This window comes from Anastrepha obliqua, chromosome 3 (assembly GCF_027943255.1).
Source record: "Anastrepha obliqua isolate idAnaObli1 chromosome 3, idAnaObli1_1.0, whole genome shotgun sequence".
Lineage (NCBI taxonomy): Eukaryota > Metazoa > Arthropoda > Insecta > Diptera > Tephritidae > Anastrepha > Anastrepha obliqua.
In genome coordinates, this window is record NC_072894.1 from 34,429,412 (window position 1) to 34,450,177 (window position 20,766).

Here is a 20,766-nt window from a genome sequence, read left to right on the forward strand (position 1 = left end):
TTCTCTGGCTTTGCACCGACTTTTCAAAAGACCTTCGTATGTGTAAACTTGAAGGAACTGAGAATTTTAAGACAATTCACGGCCTTTTTTTAAAAAAATATAACGGGTGGAAACTTCAGGGAAATCTGGTATACGAGGTGTGTTCAAAAAGTATCGCGAATTTTGAATTTTCTCAGGTTACTTATATTCGAATTTCGATTTTTTTGTGGCGATATGTTGGTACTCATGTCTCTCCCTCATACCGCCGAGTTCGGCCATTTTAAATGTTCAGTTAATTGTTGACAGCTGCTTTGCTTGCACGTGTTTCGGCTCGTCTTCGATTTTTACCTATTCAAAAAGATGGATCAAAGAACCTGCAGCAAAATCTGTGTGAAAAACGAAATTAAGTGCGCGGATGTATTCCGCATGTTGACTGTGTCATACGGAGAAGCTACTTTCAAAGTTTATCCGTGGTACAAAATGTTCTCAGTAGGCCGAAAAAATGTGGCCGACGAAAAGCGTGCCGGCGTGCCGGACACCCGAGTACTTCAACAACAGACGAAAAAATTGATGAAGTGAAGAAAATGGTATTGGCCAATCGTCGAATCACCGTAGAGAAGTTGCTGAGTTGCTCGTGCCAATCGATTTGTTTCAATAAGTTATGCATGAGACGGGCCGCCGCAAAATTCGTACCAAAACTGCTCAATTTCGACCAAAACAAAAGCAGCATCGCATGAACCCTTGCTACTCGTAATAAGATATTGGACTCTGTCTGCGACGACCGAAATTTTCTCCAGAGGGTCATAATTGGTGACGAATAGTGGGCTTATGGTTTTGACGTGAAAACCAAAGCTCAATCATCTTAATGGAGGCTGCCGCACGAACCAAGACCGAAAAAAGCGCGCCCATTTCGGTCGAATGTAAAAGTTTTGCTTACCGTTTTCTTCGATTGCAGGGGCGTTGTGCATCATGAGTTCTTGCCACAGGGTAAAACGGTCTATTGACCGGAATATTACCTGCAAGTTATGCGCTGTGCAATTTGCGCGAAGCAATCCGCCAGAAACGCTCGGATATGTGGAAGAACAAAAATTGGCTCTTGCATCACGATAACGCCCCTGCTCACACATGGTTGCTTGTGCGCCACCGTATTCCCTAGATCTGGCACCCTGTGAATTTTTCTTGTTCCCGAAACCCGGCCCATGAAAGGACGACACTATGCTACGATTGACGAGATAAAGACGACATCGAAAGACGAGCTGAACAAGTTCAAAAAAATGATTTTTTGAAGATTGGAAAAAACGTTGGCACAAGTGCATAATATCTCATGGAGATTACTTTGAAGAGGACAAAATAGATATTAATGAATAAATAAATAATTTTTGGAAAAACACAAAATTCGTGATACTTTTTGAACACACCTCGTATTATGCGTTCTAGTTACGGGTTAATTGCAGGTAGCCACTTCAGTTTACTGCCATTGTGCTGATATTTTTCCTTTATATTTTAACTTTAGAAAGTAATACTCCCTCTGAATAGTAAAAGTTTCTCTTTCTGAATACCTCCCTTTGTTTTCACCGATCGATTTCGACAATTGTTTTCGAAGAGTTCTACATTACCAGAACGACCCGATTTATATCCAGCTCAGGACTGCCACTTTAGCAATATTCTCCTAAATGACGCGTAGAGAGTCAAAAGGATATTTTCCCCAAGAACCTTGATCTACTCCTAGCCAAGGCTGGACAGTTAAAAAGCAAGTGTTATACTGTTTCTTCCTCGTCTCCACAACTTTTGCAGTATTCATGCGAAAATATGCCTAGCCTAGAAGAGTGCCTACCTAACAGCCAATGACCAGTGACACAAGCCACGACCTTCGAGATTTTCTCACCTCAGAGGTTAAGCAACTCTCCTGATCTTCTTTTATCTATTTGCGGCCAAATTAACCTGGTTGTAACACACGGGTTTTCTTCTCTCCGTGACATGGAGAATATTATTTTTTATACTTATGTATGTATACTTATATGTGTCAAGATATATCTTCAAAAAAGGACAACCTGGCTGAAAAGTATATACTTTTGTTTTAACATTCTGAAACAGTATAAATAGCCAAATTCGCAGTGCTAAAAAAATGTAGAAAGGTGCACTTGAGAGATTTGTGCATATTTGATACATGGGATATTGTTTATATAGAACTGAAAGAAAGAATCCACATACATATGTACAGTTGCCCAAAAAATGTAATTGGAGTGCCGGCATGAAGACATAACATTTGTGTACCAAATGTAACCGCAAGGCCGCAAAATAATGGTTTATGGTAGGTTCAACGGAGTTGAGGTTACGCGTTATCCTGCTCAGTCTCTCGACCTCAACCCCATAGAAAACTTGTGAACCAATTTAAAAAAAAGTGTTGACGAACGGAAACCAACTGAATCTAGAGATTTATTAAAACGTAGTCAGGATCTCATAGGCTCTACGCCTCGAAGATATGATGCAGTGCTAAAACCGCAGGTACTCAACAAAATATTAGTGTTTTTTTTTTTTGTTTTATAAAGCTTTGAAAACATTTTATGCTATCAGTTAAAAAGATAATTGTGTATTATTACTCATATTTTTATTTGTTTAACTTAAATTCAAGTTTTAATTTTAATTGAAATATGTGAACTACGAAAAGATAAAGACAACTGCAATATGTGATCTATTTTGTGCCAAAAATTTTGAAATAAAACCGTTCTTTTATTGAAAATTTAAGGCCCTCGCCTTGTAGTTGTTGTAACAGTAACTTTTCCCTGTCAGTATAGTGTAATCACCGGTCGTCTCCGTCTAGCTCATCTAACGGTAGGCCGAGGAAACTTTCTGTTTCGTCAAGGTTAAGCGGGACTCTCGGGGAAGTTGGACTCATTCGGGGGTCGGGAGCTTAAGAAGGTGGTAAGCGTCTCCGGATGAATGCCGTTAATAGTCTGTCTGTACATTGTCCGATGCAGTAATTGTCAGTCTGTTTTGACCTGGATCTCGTCCGCGTAGTTAAGGAGGTGCCTCCTGACATGCCTGGGAGGTGGCTCAGGCTCTAGCAGGTGTCTGCATGGGTTAGACCTGCGGTAACACCCTAACAGGAACTGCTTTCTGAGCAGTTTATTAAGCTCCTTGACAGGGAGCAACTAACCTAGGCCCTCGCCTCATTTGAAATGGTGTTGTTTGAGTGTTTTTTTAAAAGCGTGTAAAACGGAAACGAAAAAAGATTTTTTTTATCTTTTGAACCAATTTAAAAAAAATAAAATTTTTTTTTGGCCAAACGAGGTTCGTTCAAAAAATTGTCAGCTTTCAAAAAATGGTTTTCGCATGGACAATGCACACAGGTTCTACTGAACCGATTTTTGTGAAATAAAATTAAAATGATGTAAAATCAATGTCGTTATCGTGTGAGCTACGAACATTTAGGGAAAAAACTTTTAGTAGTTTTTTCGGAACTTTAAAGTCAAAAAAAGGGTCAAACGGGTCATCTTTGAACGACCGCCATTTTGACAAATTTAATTTTTTAAAAACCTTCATACTGAACAAGAACCTTTTTGTCTTTTTGATTTCAGACTCCTGTGAGTCCCAGAATCTGTGTCGCCAGCGACTTATCTTTTTTTTAAAGACTATTTATTGAAGGCGGCCGCCGTGGGTAGGGTTGGTGCGTGACTATCATTCGGAATTCAGAGAGAGTTAGTTTCCGTTTCACACGCTTTTAAAGAAACACCCAAAAAACACTATTTCAAATGAAGCGAGAGCCTTAACATTGCATATTTTTCATTCCGACACTCCTTTTATTTTATGGGCCACTGTATGTACAAACGGCCATCTCATACGGTTATAAATCTGCATACATGTAGTACATTAAAGATGTGCAAAATAAATGTAAAGCAGATGTTAGAAAATTTATGAGAATTTCTTAGCAATTTCCATTAATAGCTTTAGTTAGTTGGGCTGATGAATCAGTTGTGCTAAAGTACATATCTACATACAAGTACCAGCTACATAAATACAGGCATACAAAATAGTGCGCTTGACATCGTCAATCATAGCCACTCCACTCACCACTAGACAGCTGCTATTGTTTGGCTAAGTGTGAAATATGTTAAGTCTGCAAATTTTACATGTTGACTAATTTAGAGGAACACTCATGAAAGGACAACAAAAAATTGAAACAAATTTTGTCAAACAGCTTTTGCGGCGATTAAGAACCACTAAAAGCTTACACATACTAGGTTGTTCAATTTGATTCTGCTGGCCTAATTTTTTTTTTTTTTTGTCATGTTCGTACACTCTTCATATGAACGTACGTGCAATTTTATTTCAATCTGTCAATTCATGCTTTGTTTACAAGCCATTTACTATCGGCGTGTCACAGTATTTTCTACAATGGAAAAAATCAAGTTTCGCGCAGTAATAGATTTTCCATTTTTAAAAAGTTTAAAATAAAGGAAATTTATGAACTAATATTGAAAGTGTATAAGGGCTTTTCCCCATTAATTAGTAGAGAGATGAGACGATCCACGTCAATGACGTCCCAAAACAGCAACAACACCCGAAATCATAGAATAATCTTAATAATCTAATGGAAAAATCGTCGAGTGATTGAAAGAGATTTAGTAGAAGCCCCAGGCATGTCATTGGACAGTGTAAGCAATATTTTGGGCTTCAGAAATATTTGGTTTCACTCGAATGCGACTTTCTCAGCAACATTTAGAGTGTTTTCGAAAGGATATAGTGCATTTTGTACGACGATTCATCCCTACGGATTAGACTTGGGTCGATCACCATGATCCTAAATCAAAATAAGAGGCTAAAGAATGATGTAAATCTAGTTATTCGGCCCCCAAACGAGTTCGTGTCCCGAAATCGGCCAAGAAGGTGTTAGCATCAGTTTTTTGGAATGCGAAAGGAATTTTGTTTGTTGATGACTTGCAAACTGGTTAAACATTCTGAATATTATTTAAACCTTTTAAACCAGGTAAAAATTCCAAAAAAAAACTCTTGAAAAAAGATCCAGGACAATGCACCATGTGACAAGAGCATTTTCACAATGGCTAAAATCCATGAATTAAAGTTCGAATTGGTGAAGCATCCATCGTATTCACCAGATTTGGCTCCCAGCGACTTCCATCTGTTTCCAGACCAAAAAAAATGCACGCGTGGAAAGCATTTTTCATGAAATGATGAGGTCAGAACAGCTGTGGAAGCTATTTTGCAGCCCTTCCAGGATCTCACCTCAGGGATGGAATTCACAATTTGTGTTTTTCTTATCGAATCGCAAAACTTATGGAACAACCTAGTACATAAGTACGTACTCGTACATAACTGAATTTAGCTTTTGGCAAATTTTTATTGTATTATTCGAGAAAATATTAGATATGTGGTTTTCAGAATTGGTACTCGACAATATTCAAAACTACTTGCAAGTGCTTACAAAAAATAAACAAAAACAAAACATAACAAAAAAAAACAAAAACAAAAAACAATGGTACGAAAGCAACAAGTGCGAACACAAATCTTCACAACACTTTAAATTATTGGCTACAATTTTCGCTCTAATACCGATGACCTCAACCATGAGGTGGATTTGAATTTAATTGGTTTCGTTTTTGTTTATGTTGTTTTTTTTTTTTAATAAGCAATCGGTTTAGAAATAAATTCAATGCCAATAAAATGAAAATTACACTTGAAATTTTGCATAATTTGACAAGCGAATGTATTATCGGTTGCAGACAGAATGACGCGACGCATTGTAAGAAAGTCAGACGTACATAAATATTTACATAGCGAAATTTGCATGTACAACGTATTCGGATGAAATGTACTCGATACGAAATGTCATAAAATTTGCAGGCGAGACAAATGTAATCTTCGAAATTTCTTCGTTTTGGCAAAGTTAAGTGAAAATAAATGATACTAAGTGGGTCAAATACACCTTTAATATTTGTTCTCAAATACTACATAAATGCTTATGTGCAATATACTCAAAATTACTTATATGCATATGCAGATAACCGTAAAGATATACTTCTCACATAAACTAAGCGAAGTCGGCGTGCAGCAAGTGGGCCATTGTAGTGGCAATAGCAGGTAATTAATGCTTAGCAGCTGCGTTAACTGAGACGATCGATGGATGGGCAGGCAAACGAAGGTGCTATTCGTTGAATGTTTAGTTCAGTACCACCATCACCGCATCGAAATAACCTTGCAAATTTTAATTATGAGTTCTTTTTGCAATACGTATATGCACATCTCTATGTACATACATAGTATGTACGTATGTATGTGAAGGCGCAAGCAAACGCTTATTGGATACCACATCCCACGCAAAAAACACAATACACCGAATTGCAGCCATTGCGCAGCATTTAATTAAGTAAGGAAATTACTTCTCTCTATACACAGATGTATGTACGTATGTGTGCATGCAGACAACCGCAATGTGCTAAGTATTTCTTGAAATTATTGTACTCTGAGCGCGGAACTAATTAAATAACTTTTACTTTTAATGACCATCCACTTAAATGTATGCGCTACGTAAATTTCTTGGTTTATATACGGCATGAATGATATAAAAGTTAAGGAACTCAAAGAGAAATGCAGGAAAGAAGTAAACACGTACTACGCAGTAATGTCTTCGGCAAATTCGGTTCATCGTCTCATAACGAAATGCCGCCAATGGCGTTTGAATTAGTTATTACCTGATTGCTCGTGGCGTTTTCTATGAAGAAATTCTATGAGTATGCAGGAATTTCGGATGGCGCGGTAGCTGAATGGGTTCGTGCGTGACTACCATTCGGTCGTGTCCGGTAGTGCCATGAACATCTAATAATTGACAAGATTTTTTCTAATAGCGGTCGCCCTTCGGCAGGCAATGGCAAACCTCCGAGTGTATTTCTGCCATGAAAAAACTCCTCATAGAAAAAAAAAATAGTTGACGTTCGGAGTCGGCTTGAAACTATAGGTTCCCCCCAGGTGGAACAACATCAAGACGCACACCATAAATAGGAGGATGAGCTCGACTAAAACGCCAATAAAGGGTGAAGGCGCCAATTGTAACGGGTGTTTTTTAAGAGCTTAATACAAAACAGAAATATTACTGGAATGAACTTTTTTTCTGTTATAATCTTGGTGCTAATTTCGTTGCATTTATTTTTTAACTAAATATGATATCCGGTATATGTCCGCCGCGGCTACGAGTTACATAGTTCATTCGATCTGTTCAATTTTTGACTACTTTTTCCAATAAATCTGTCCGTATGGCGTCACTGGTAGCTTGAATATCGGCTTCCAATGCTTCAAGAGTTGCTAGTTTGTCGGCATAAACCAATGACTTAACATAGCCTCATAAAAAGCAGCCATTAAATCGCACGAACGAGGGGCTAGGACCAGTTTTGGCAAGAAATCTGTTACCAAATTTATTTTGCAATAAATCGCTTGTTAAGCGCGCTGTATGGCACGACGAAGTACTCTATTAACTATAAACAGATTTAAATTATTCAAAGTAAACTTCAATAATTTATAAGCGTTGTTCTGGCGCTGCAAACCTTCACTGAACAGAGATGTCAACACAGTCTGCCCCTGTCAACTGCCAAACCATAGTTATCGATATCGATAGTTCTGATACAGCTGCTAAAAAAAACACCCGTTATACATCTATATGAAGAAATTCTCGGCAGCTCTTATTTTGTGCTGGTTAAAAAATTCAAGATGGTTCCGTGTGTAGAAGTCCACGCAAGTGGGGAAAGTCCCTGAATGCCATTCACTTGGGAGTACCCAGGGCGATTGTTCTGACCATGGTCTAAGCAGCTCACAACTTTCGGGCTTCGCCCAACTATCCTCTGGACAGCTCCCGAACAGCCGTTGTAAGAAAGCGAAGCATCCCAGGGTATCTGCTTGTGCGATTTGGGACCCGTCACGTAACAATCACCCCAATTGAAAAACTACACAAAGCCTCGGATGAGAACTGCTCTGATACGACCTGCTCTGATGACGACCTCTACAAACGTATTAAAGAATCGGCCAAAATCGCGTAAGCGGTTGTCGCGCTAATCAATAAATACATAAATTCATAGAGTTATCTTTTAAGACATGTAGGAAATGACAAAACAAAAGCATAATAGCAGAAAAAGATATCTTCTATTAGGTATGGAGCACGTAATGTCATAATATGCTTAATTATCAGGTTGTTAATATGTCGAGCGGTGCCAAAGCCGATGGGACAATGAATGGAGTGGCAGGTGGACGGCGAAGCTGATTCCTACAATAGGTAAATAGGTTCAAATGAACTTTGGTGAAGTGGGCTATTTCATGACTCAGTTCCTCTCGGGCCAAGGATACTTCCGGAAATACCTATACCGCATGGGTATGATAAGTGATCCCAGGTGCATAAACTGCGAAGGACCGAACGATGCCACTGAACACACGTTCGTTAATTGCGACAGATAGCTCGTGGATAGAGATGCTCTGCGGAAGCTGATTGGCGACATCGCACGGACCAATGTGATCAGAAAGGTGCTTTTTACGCGAGGATAACTGAAATGTGCCTAAAAGATACGTTGCAGGCGTATTACGGCGAAAAAAGATAGAACTATAGTATATGCTATACAACAAAGCGAAGCCTCACAGACAGAGACATAAGAAGACGAAGCTTAAAGCATGAAGCTGCACATAGCACACACAAGCATGGTGGGTCCACACGTGGGTGAATAAAACTTGTCCATTTCATGGACGTCATTCTGAGCCCTCCCGAAGTAATGCAAAAAATAGTCCCGGGAAGGGAATCTCCCCTGAAAAGGAGGGAGGGTTGTTTTAGTGGTCACCTCACCCGACGCAGTAGACCACGATCGCTACCGTAGGCCTCACCCATGCAGACACCTGCTCGAGCCTGAGCCACCAATCCAGGCACATCAGGAGACACTTCCTCAACTACGTGGACGAGATCCAGGACAAAACGGACAGACCTCTCCAGGATCAGACAGTATACAGACAGGCTATTAACGACATTCATCGGGAGACACTTACCACCTTCCTAAGCTCCCGACCCCCGAATGCCGTTATCGGAGTCCAACCACCACCTATCGCAGACGAAGAGCTCCAGCTTCCTCGAGAGTCCCGCGTAATCTTGGCACAACTACGTTCTGGATATTGTAGCAGGTTAAACTCCTACCTATCCAGAATCGACCCCGACATACTAAACATATGTCCTGCATGTGAAGGTACCCCGCACGACACTAACCACCTCTTCACATGCCCCATCAAACCCACTCATCTAACACCTCTCTCCCTCTGGACCCAACCCGTCGAAACTGCCAGTTTCCTGGGCCTACCGTTAGATGAGCTAGACGAAGACGACCGGTAATTTACACTACACTGACAGGGCGAAGATACTGCTACAACAACAACAACAACCACGATCGCTGTAAGGCATTTTGAACCCTACCCCACCTACACAAAAAAAAAAATTTGTCGACAGAAAAGTAAGTATGGAAAACTACCTTCTATTTTGTAGCATGATAAATAACATAAAACATTATTTTTTTTCTTCAAGAGACGAAAAACCATTTACATGTAACCTAAAGTGATTGTGCATATTCTGCCATAAATTATTCCTCGATTGTTGTTGCTATTATTAAATGCACTATTTCCTATTGTATAAAATTAAAAAAATATATATTCTACATATAAATATATGTATATTAGGGCGGGTCAATTTATATGGAATGATTTTTTTAACACCATTTCTAACATATTTCGATTCCACAATAAATTCTAAGAAAACCAAATCCATACGATCATAGCTCTAAAGTTACTTACCCAAATTAAAAAAAAAATCTGCCTTGATTAATACGAACATAGACAGATAGGGAGTTATGACTGTGAAGCTAGAAAGTAGAAAAAATACATCTGGTGTGAAAATACGTTGTTAATTAAAAACAAAAAATTATCAATCGGAAAAATTGTTAAAATAACTAGTAATTCCGGTAATATGAAAATCGCAATAACTCGCATTTCCCGGAAGCACTAAAATGTTACGAGTTATCGCGATTTTCATATTATCGGAATAACGGAAACGCGATAATGCGTAACACTTTGGTGCTTCCGGGGAATACGAGTTATCGCAATTCCACTGTAATTTGCTTTGCAGCGTCACATAGCGGCTCTTCAAATAAAAATTTAATATCAGAAATAGATTAGTCGCGTCAAAAAATCCTCCTTTGAATGAAAAAAAACAACATTCACAATATTTTCAATAAACTTCATGCTAACTTCATAGTAATAAAAGATAGTTTTTTTTTAATTTGGGTGCCTCAAACATGTCTTCAGAGCTATGCTCAAATGAACTTTTTTTTTTTATAATTCTATGTATTGTAGAATCCGAATTTGCTAGGAACGTTGTCGAGAAACAAATTAACCACCCTAATGCATGTATATATCTACACAAAATATAATATAACCAACTATGCATGTGCACTTACCTCTTTTTCCTTTTCTTTCTCTTCCGCATCGTTGGCCGAATCGTGTCGTTCTGGATCAAGATCCTGTAAATGCAAGAAAAAGAAAATGATAATATTTATGTGCATACATGTATAAGTTGGCATTTTGCAAAATATTCGCAATAAACAAAAAAAGTTCAAAAATTACAGCAAATTAATCAACATCAACCGCGTGTGAACGTAAATACAACCGACGCCCAATGAATTTCCGAAATTGAAATTGGCAATAAATTTTAAGCGGCGCACACGAATATTTTGCAGACCTTCGCACTTGCAGATTAATTGCGTTTTAAACAAGTAAGGAAGTGTAAAATTTGGTCCGAACTCGCGCACGTCTAAGTAAAATTTAAATAGGACTGGCTGTTAATTTTTGGAATCAAAGATACTCATAGACAATTAGAGTTATATCTAACCGTCATCGCTTATACAGGGTGGCTGATGAATTTTGCTACATTAAGAAACTCAAATAACTTTTTTTTAGTGTATGGAATTCATTTATTTTTTTTTTTTCAAGTTAAAGGTCATTAAATTTTATTAAATGTAGCTTAACTAGTTTTAAAAATAATTGAATTTAAATGCCCCCCATGCTCGTTGACAAAGTTGTTCATTGCTGCTTCGAGAGTTGCGACAGGAATAGCCGCAATTGTTGCCCGAATGGATTGTTTTAGTTCATCCAAATTTGTTGGCTTTGTTTTATAAACTTCTTGTTTACATAAACCCCACAAGAAAAAGTCAGGTGCAGTAAGGTCAGGCGACCTGGGGGGCCAACGAAATTCGGAGTTTCTTGAAATCAGTTTATTGGGAAATTTTCGTCGCAACTCTGTCATAACAGTCTGGGCTATGTGAGACGTTGCCCCATCTTGTTGAAACCACACAGAGTTGAAAGGAATTCTCTTTCGGCGTAGTTCTGGATAGAAAAATTCTTTCAGCATTTTCAAATAACGGTCTCCAGTAACCGTAACGGTGTGATCATTTTCTTCAAAAAAAATAAGGCCCGGCAATACAGCGTGAAGAAACCGCACACAACACAGTCACGCGAAGAGGATGCAATTCCGTCTCGTGGAGTATCTGTGGGTTAGAAGTACTCCATATTCGACAATTTTGTTTTTCACATTGCCGTTTAAATCGAAATGGGCCTCATCAGACATGAAAAGGCAGTTTAACATGTTTTGGTCTTCTTCCACCATTTGCAGGATCTTCTGGCAAAATTCCAAGCGAATCGGCAAGTCTGCTGCATTCAGTTTGTTAACCATTTGAATTTTGTAGGGAAATAAGTCTAAATCTTTGTGCATTATTGTTTGCAAAGACTGTCGGCTGACACCAAGTTGAGCAGATAAGCTTCTTGTTGAAACCCTTGGATTGCTTTGTATAGCTGCAGCTACAGCAGCGATCGTTTCCTCCGTCCGAACTGGTGGGTTTCGATGATAAGGCCTTCTTGCGACTGTTCCTTGCTCAGCAAAATTATTCACCAGTCTCATTATGGTCCATCTGCTCGGGGGATCGCCGCCAAACATCCGCCTGTACTCTCTCTGTACCAAAACTACGGACTCCAGTGCGTGATAGCGGCGGACTATCCAAATTCTTGTTTGCGTGTCCCAGTTATCCATTTTAATAAATTCTAAAGATCAATCTGCAAATTAAAACAAAAATGGAACAGATAACTTAAAAAGAAAAAAAGTTATTCAATTTTTTTTTGGTAGCGGCTTTCATCAGCCACCCTGTATATATATACGAGGCGGTTCAATAAGTACCCGTGTTAAAAATGATGACACCATTTTTTTCAAATTTTTATTTTTTTTATTTTTCCACATAGTCCCCTTTTAGAAAGATACACTTCTACCAACGCTCCGGCCAAATTTTTAACCACTCCAAAAACTAGGATTTGTCAAACTCTCCAAAATATCCCTATGTCTCCGCGATGACTTTTTCGAAAAATTCGCGGGGAGCCAGATCGGGTGAATACGGTGTGTGCGACAGCAATTCATAACGCAATTCATTTAGTTTGGCGGCTACAACTCCACATGAATGTGCTAGTGCATTATCGCGGTTAAACAGCACCTTCTTTTTCATCAAATGCGGCCGTGTCTCTTTCAATTTTTTGTGAAAGCGATTCAATAACTCACTGTAGTCTTTCCCAGTGATCGTTCTTTCTTTTTCTAAACGATCCATGAGGATGACGTCGTTCGCATCCCAAAACAATCTTCGCTATGACCTTTCCGGCCAATGGGAGTGTCTTCGCCTTCTTTGGAGCAGATTCACCGGGAGAAATCCATTGTTTTGATTGTTGCTTAGTTTCTGGTTTAATTTCAGGTTCCATCGTCAGTGACAACTCAACGCAAAAATTCATTCGGGTCTCGCTTAAATTGCTCCAAACACTACATCGAAGTTAACAAGTTAACAGCCGCATCCACTTGTTGTTGCTTGTAAGCAATGGCGGCACCCATCGGGTCAACAAGCGAATTACCGAACGATACTGCTCTTCTTCCATCTTAGGGAAAATCACGAAACATGTCTTACTCGTCAGTCTGAAATTTGTTTTGCCGTCGTTTGATAGATGACAACACACGATGCGAACACCAACTTCTCTCAGGAACGCCTCTGTCATCAAACACGGTCACTTGAACCGCCCTCGTAATATAGAGCTTACACCCTTTATTTTGTGTTTGGCCGAATGGTAGTCACGCAACAACTACTTCGGCTATGGCGGCCGTCGTTATGTTGACAAAATTACAATACCCTTGAGGACAAGTGCGAGCGGGTATAAATATCTTTTTATCTGACATTTTAAATGTTTTCGTTATTACAAATGGAAATTTAGAAATATAGTATCCACAAAAATTTGATTTATGGTACATACCTAAGTCATTTTTGAAATGGTTTAATTTTTAAATTTAAAATTTTATTTTAATCACAGAAAAATATGTCTATGTGTTGTGAAAATAGGCATAGTCATATATAAAGGGTATTCCAATAACAGGTTATATTTTGAATAGCCCGCTATTTCCGTAGATGTCACTTTTGAAGCTGTCATTTTTTGATATTTTACAAGTAGAAACTACGCCATTAATGTAAATGGAACGATACACGCTTAAACAATGCATTCAAATTATTAAAATTCACTATAAAAATGGTGAAAATTTAACAGAGACGGTTCGTAAATCTCGAACATTTTTGGGTTATCGTGAAGCACCTTGTCGGACCGCAATACAGAAATTGGTGAAAAAATTCGAGCTGTTGGGACAAGTTAGTGATGTGTCACTCAAGAACAGCCGAAAATATTGCTTCCTCGTCGTTCTTTGGAATTAGGCATTACACCGTATTTTGCATAATTTGGGTCTTAAGGCTTATAAAGTCCAGTTAACAGAAGAACTCAAGCCGGCCGATCATCAACAACCTCGTGTCTTTGCTGATTGGGTCGTTCCGGAATTCCATCGGAAAATCATGAGGCCCTTTTCCACCTCGGTGGCTTTGTCAACAAGCAAAATTGTCGGGCCTGGGGCTTAGAAAATCCAAGAGTTATTATTGAAAAGCCTCTCATTGGACCTTACTTTTTCGAAAATGAAGCTGGAGCAACAGTTACGGTGAATGGATTGCGCTATCGAGAGATGATTAACGATTTTTTATGGCCGGAATTGGATGGTATTGATCTGGGCAACGTTTATTTTCAACAAGACGGCGCTACGTCCCTCGCAAGCAACGAAGCCATTAATATTTTACGGGAATAACACCTCTTATTGGAAAATCCTTTATATTTATATGAGACATAAATAAATATATATATGGTATATATATATATATATAATATATATTAGGGTGGTCCAAAAAAAAATTTGTATGCTGCCGCCCCCCAAAATAGTAAAGAATGAAAAATAAAAAGACCCGTATTTTTTTTTTTTTTTAATCAGACCATATTTAATGGTGCCGCCGGGGCTTTGAAATATCCCATGTATTTTGCATGGGAAAAAAATACTTTTTCGTAGATTTCATGTAAAAACCTGGAAAATGAATATATATTATTTTAACCGGATACCTCAGTTTCTCTTCATAATTGGTCAGGGAATAACAACCAATTATGAAATAATTAATTTTTTTTGTATTAACTATTTTCATAAAAGTAATATAAAATATTGTTTTTCGATTTTTTCTTAGATTTTCGTTTTATGGGGGCTTTTTGGGGTTCTATAAAAAATAGTTAATACAAAAAAATTAATTATTTCATAATTGGTTGTTATTCCCTGACCAATTATGAAGAGAAACTGAGGTATCCGGTTAAAATATATTCATTTTCCAGGTTTTTACATGAAATCTACGAAAAAGTATTTTTTTCTCATGCAAAATATGGTCTGATTAAAAAAAAAAAAATACGGCTCTTTTTATTTTTCATTCTTTACCATTATGGGGGGCGGCAGCATAAAAATTTTAATATAAATTTTTTCCCATGAATTTTTGGACCACCCTAATATATATATATATTTTTTTTTTTTTTTGACGCGTACACCCTTTGTGGATGTTTGGCCGAGCTCCTCCTCTTATTTGTGGCACACGTCTTGATGTTATTCCACAAATTGAGGGGCCTCAGTTTCAAACCGACTCCGAACGGCAGATATTTTTTGTGAGGAGATTTTCCATTTCCATTCCATTGGCTGCCGAGGGGCGACCGCTATTAGAAAAAAAATGTTTCTTCATTTTGGTATTGCACCGGGATTCGAACCTACGTTCTCTCTTAATTCCGAATGGTAATCACGCACCAATCTATTCGGCTACGGGGACCGCCGTCATAGTCATATATTGATTATATTTATAAATTTAAAATTGTTTGAGCTGTGATGAAATACAATTGCATTGCTTTTGAATAGATGAAATGATAAGTTGCGACCAAATGCAGTTTGTTTGTGAAGTTCGGTTCAATTGAAATTGAGGCATGATTCAATAGTAAAAGGTTGTGTAAAGTTTCGCAATTGATTTCGGATGCTAATATACTTAACCTATTGATGCAATTTGGAAGTAAGGGAAAACTGTTCTTTTTTACTTTGTTATTCTCTCCTACAGGCAAACAATTCTATGGTGTCACTGATTAAAGTAAATTTTCTTCAGTAATATACTTACATCCATATCGATATGTACAACGCCGGTGGATCTTCGTTTTGGCTTTCTTCTTCGCTGTATAGCAGATTGTGCAGCCAAATTGCGATTGTCGTTTTCTTTGTCGTTATCTAAATATGGAGAAAATCGAAAATTTCCTTAATAAAAATAGAAAAGACACGCAATCAATACCTTTATCCTCATTAGCTTTAGACGCCGAAATAGCCGTGGAAGCTGTAACAGTAGCTGTTGTTGTGGCTGTAGTTGACGTTGCAGTGGTAGCTGAGCTGCTGTTGCTATATGTATTACCAACTCCAGAAGTGACTCTTCGGCCGAAAATACCAACACTTTCGCTCTGACCATCGTTGCTTAGCGGTGTGGTGGATGTACTGGTATTAGCCGGCGCAGAAACGGGTCGTCCAACTGAATTCAGCGATTGATTCGAGGAATTCACTGCAATGGCATATAATTTTGTATATATGTAAACGTTTTCAACTGCCTCACAACTTACATGAATTACTATTGATACGACGTTGTGATATGGTTGACGATAAGTTGGCGGCGGCAATAACAGCTGGTGCACTTGGTATGATTGTGCTGTTATTTGGGGGAAATGTACTCCCGCTCGATGCATCTTCCAATTTGAACTAAATTTAGGATTATCGAAAATTATAATTAACAATTTTGCTTAGTACAATAGTTACTACTTTGATTGCTATGTGAAAATAAGGCTACAGCAAAATGTGTCCTGATTGTTGTGTCAACAGTTCGGAACCGCACTTTAACACAGAGGTAGTAGGTACGTGTATGTATTATATGTAATTAAACAAATTCTTCGGGAGGGTGATAAACGTTCTACAACACAACTATGTTGGTAGGTAAACGGATACACAAAAACAACAGAACTTTTTAAGAGAAGAATGTGTGAAGACGCAGCTACTGGTTGCAGGAATGATTTATCTACTTAGTATTGTTTTTTTGCGTTGTTTTCCAATTGTAGTTGGTAAGTTAAGCGCTTTTGAAATTGTAAAATTAATATTTTTAACCAAAACCATATTAATGAATAGAAATATTTAATACTTTTTTTTAATTAAGTAAATAACTCTTAAACAGAATAATTGCTAATACCCATAAAATGAATTGATGGGAGTACACTTAAGTTTTGCCAGATTTTTAGGGTCTGAATGACAAGAAGTTAAACTCAGTTTTCACTTGTATATTTTTTTGCAGAAAAAATAGCCTCTTAATGCAAATACAAAACTCGTTTGATAAATCCTAAGCCAAATCATTAAGTTGGGTTTTAAATTTATACAGGTAAAAGCGGTCGAATTTGCTTTCAATGGAAATGATTTTTATAAAATGCTTCAATTCGAAAAAAAGGCAAAATGGTGGAAATATTTTTTTATGAACTTTTTATAAAATCAAATGGGAAAACATGATCAGGATATTTAGAGAGCTTTCAGTTTAATTTATTCTGGTTTACAAAACCTATTTTTGTCTTTCTGGTTAAGGAGCGAACTGAAAATGTCACATCTGCACTCTACCAAAAATTGGGTACTATAAAATCATCCTAGAAACAAAACAGCCTATTCATCCATTGCGGGGAAAAATATATATACACACATAAGGTCATTAAAATAAGGATACTGCCTTTATCTATCGATTCTCTTGTGCCGCTCGGAAAAATTTAAAGCTATTATTGGAATATCGCTTTTTTACAAATAGCATCATTGCTTATTTGTAAATTCAAAAGTCCCGTCCTATTAAGTTGCGTTATTCGATGCACAGATTCGGTTATTTTCATAAAGTGTACTTTTGCGCGGCCACTAAACTAGGTACTTTGCGGATAACTTTTACATTTTAACAAATTAAATGAATGAAAAATATTGAATGCCATTCATTTATTCACTAACAATTAGTATGAATTTCTTTCAAAGATGGCGTAGCATTGCGCAGTTGAGGAACGGAGGTTTGTTGTCAATCTTCGAAAGCAAAAAAAATAATCGTACAAATTTATCGCTGAGTCGCTTGGAGGGTCCAAAAATTTTGTTGTAAATTCTCTTAAGCCCAAAAAATCCACAATACGACGTGGTGGTAAAAATAAAATAACTTGCACTACTGATAATTTCAAGCAAAAAGAGATAAGTCATCAAAGGCCATTGCAGCTGGAATCAACTACGTAGTGGTACTACGGGAACTTTATCTCGTCGATTGTACAAGAGCCTACCAGGCAGAATAACGCGCAAAGTTCCTCTGTTGAAAGAAGCAAATTTAAGGAAAAAGAAAAGTTTTGCTCAAAAGCACAAGACATGTTGTGGACCAGTGTATGAAAAAATAGAATAACATACTTTGGAGCGATGAAACAAAAATAAATTTATTTGAAAATGATGTTGGGCGTTATAAAGAAGAGTTCTCACCTCAGCTCACAAAACAAACACAGTCAAGCACGGTGGCGGCAACATAGTGATTTGGGTATGCTTCGCTCGGTATGGAGTATTCACCTCATAACCAATAAAATGGAAAAATTTATTTACAAAGTCGTACTTAAAGAAGAGATGCTACCATTTGCTGAGGAGAATATGATTTTTATTCACGATGGAAAATACTGAATGATCCATACAAAATAATATTAAAGCTATGGAGAGATTTAAATATGCGAATCGGGAAGAAAACATTCAAAAATAAGAAGAATTTATGGCAATAAATCAAAGAACTATGATATTTAACTCCCACAGAAGCCTGCCGTAGAATTATCAATTCTATATTAAATCCAATGCAAAAAGTCACTGACAATTATGGGGGTTATTGATTAAACTTCGGTAATTTTTAATAACACCACTAAGTTAATTTTTAAGCGGTCGCTGTGCGTAAGTTCAAACCTCCGAACGGTTAGTGCGTAACTAGCATTCGGGAGAACGTAGGTTCGAACCTCCGTGCATGAAACTGTAAAATTATAGAAAAAATGTGTCGGTCGCCCCTCGACAGCCAATGACCTTCGAGGTGTATTTCTGCTTTAAAAAATCTCCTCATAAAAAACCATCTGCCATTCGGAGTCGCCTTGAAACTGTTGTGTGAAACCATTTGTGGAACAACATTAAGACGCACGCCATAAATAGGAGGAGAAACTCGGCCAAACACCTAAGAGACGTATACGTGCCAATTATATTTTATTGTTTTTATTTTTAAGTTTTTTTTTTTGTTTCGTAGTGTATCTATCCGACAACAGAGATTAAGTGTGGAGGGTTTTGAGGCTCAATCACATCTGCTGCATCAATAACAGTTGGGCAAACAGTGAAAAAGAAAGACTCAGATTGGTTTGATAAATTCATAGAAAATTAAAAAATTATGCTAGAAAAAGCTGGATGAATAAGAAAACTGATAGAGCAGAAGAAGAATTGGGAAACCTTAAAGAAAAATCTAAAGACTATTCGTGAGGATTTTGAAATAAAAGAAACTCGGAAATTCTACAGAAAAGTAAAAACAGAAAAGAAAGGTTTTCAACCACGCGTCAACATATGTAGAAACAAGAAGGAAGAAATACTTACTGATTCACAAGAAGTAATGGAAAGATGGGTGGATCACTTTAAGTATCTGCTCAATGCCGGAGCAGTTACACCTGCAAATGGAGGCATGTCACATGACGGCAGTCGCTGTCCAGACATGATAGAAGAAGATCAGGACCCACCACATTAACTAAGATTGTAGAAGCGGTCAACCAAATGAAAAACCTTAAACCTCCTGGAGAAGACGAGATTGCGTGCGAGCTCTTGAAAAATGGAAGCGTAGTATTTATGGAAAAATTATATCATCTTATGACACGAATATGGAAAATTGAAATGATGACTAGTGAATGGAGCACGGCACTTATAATCCAATCCTTAAAAAAGGCGACAAAACAAAGTGTAAACACTACCGCGGAATATCGCTTCTCAATACAACATATAAATTACTAGCAAAAATCGTCAACTAAAGGCTTATTAGTTATGCCGAAAAAGTTGCACCAGAATACCAATGTGGTTTCAGACCCAGCAGAGCGACGACAGATCAAATATTCTGCCTAAAACAATCTATGGAAAAATGATATGAGCGCAACATCAATCTACGCATGCTGTCTATTGGTTTTAAGCAAGCATTTGACTATATTAACAGAATGAATATACTTGTAATATTTGAGCAATGTGGAACCCCCAAAAAAGTGACGCACATGGTAATAATGACTCTGCGCAATACCGAATCGAGAGTTTTGCTACAAGAGAGATTATCTGAGGCCTTTAAAATACAGACAGGAGTTAGACAAGGCGACACACTTTCCTCGACCGTTTTTTAATCTTTTACTGTGCTTCGCAATAGACGAAATAACCGATGCAAAAAGATCTGGGCATAACTTAACAGAACTACAGAAATATACGCGTACGCAGATGATATTGCGATAACCAGCAAAAACCTTAATGAATTAGCAATTACTTACTGTGACATAGAAAAGACAACCTGTAAAATTGGGGTTGGGAATTAACGAGGAAAATATGTGTATATATATAGCTCCAAGTATTCGAGAGAAACTTTGAGGCACAGTCAAAGACAACTGCGAGTGGCGTGTATAAGATGGAACCATGAACTGGACCAACTTATAAGAGAGGAAAATATTGTGCGGTTCATCAAAGCTCAGAGTCTATAATGGCTAGACCATACCATGAGAATGGACCCCACGAGAGCTCAACGCTAAGTAATTGACGCTAAAACATTTGCAATGCAAGCAACGGGCAGACCAAGATCAAGATGTATTAACGAACTAGAAGACGACATGGGGAAACTCAAGGTCACCAATTGGAGGGAAACAACCAAAGATCGGGTCAAACGGGGACATTTTGTGCAGCAGGCCAAAGCTCACACAGAGCTGTAACGCCAAATGATGATGATGATCTATTTCTATTTTGAACCTGAAACTAAGCGTCAAAGTGCCGAATGGAAGGCTCCAGACGAGCCACCACCCAAAAAATTGCCTTTGGAGAAGTCAAAAATCAAGTCGACGCTCATTTGTTTTTACGATTCCAAGGAAATTGTCCACAAGGAGTTCGTGCTAACAGGCCAAGCCGTCAATGCAATATTCTATCTTGGCGTTTTGAAGCGTTTGTTGCATCGCATTCATCGAATTCACCCTGAATACGGTGACGGAGGACGCTGGCGCTTATTGGATGATAAT

General features: G+C 37.9%; 1 protein-coding gene across 16 annotated transcripts in view; it reads right to left on the reverse strand.

The window, feature by feature from the left end:
- LOC129241446 (protein phosphatase 1 regulatory subunit 12A) overlaps positions 1–20,766 on the reverse strand; it is a 131,320-nt gene that overhangs the window by 43,713 nt on the left and 66,841 nt on the right. For all 16 annotated transcript variants that reach the window (XM_054877761.1, XM_054877760.1, XM_054877771.1 and 13 more), the window contains 4 exons: positions 16,078–16,213; positions 15,759–16,019; positions 15,591–15,697; positions 10,467–10,529 (listed from right to left, as the gene is read on the reverse strand). In XM_054877761.1, coding sequence (XP_054733736.1) covers positions 10,467–10,529; positions 15,591–15,697; positions 15,759–16,019; positions 16,078–16,213 — 567 coding nt within the window. The remainder of the gene's footprint in view (positions 1–10,466; positions 10,530–15,590; positions 15,698–15,758; positions 16,020–16,077; positions 16,214–20,766) is intronic.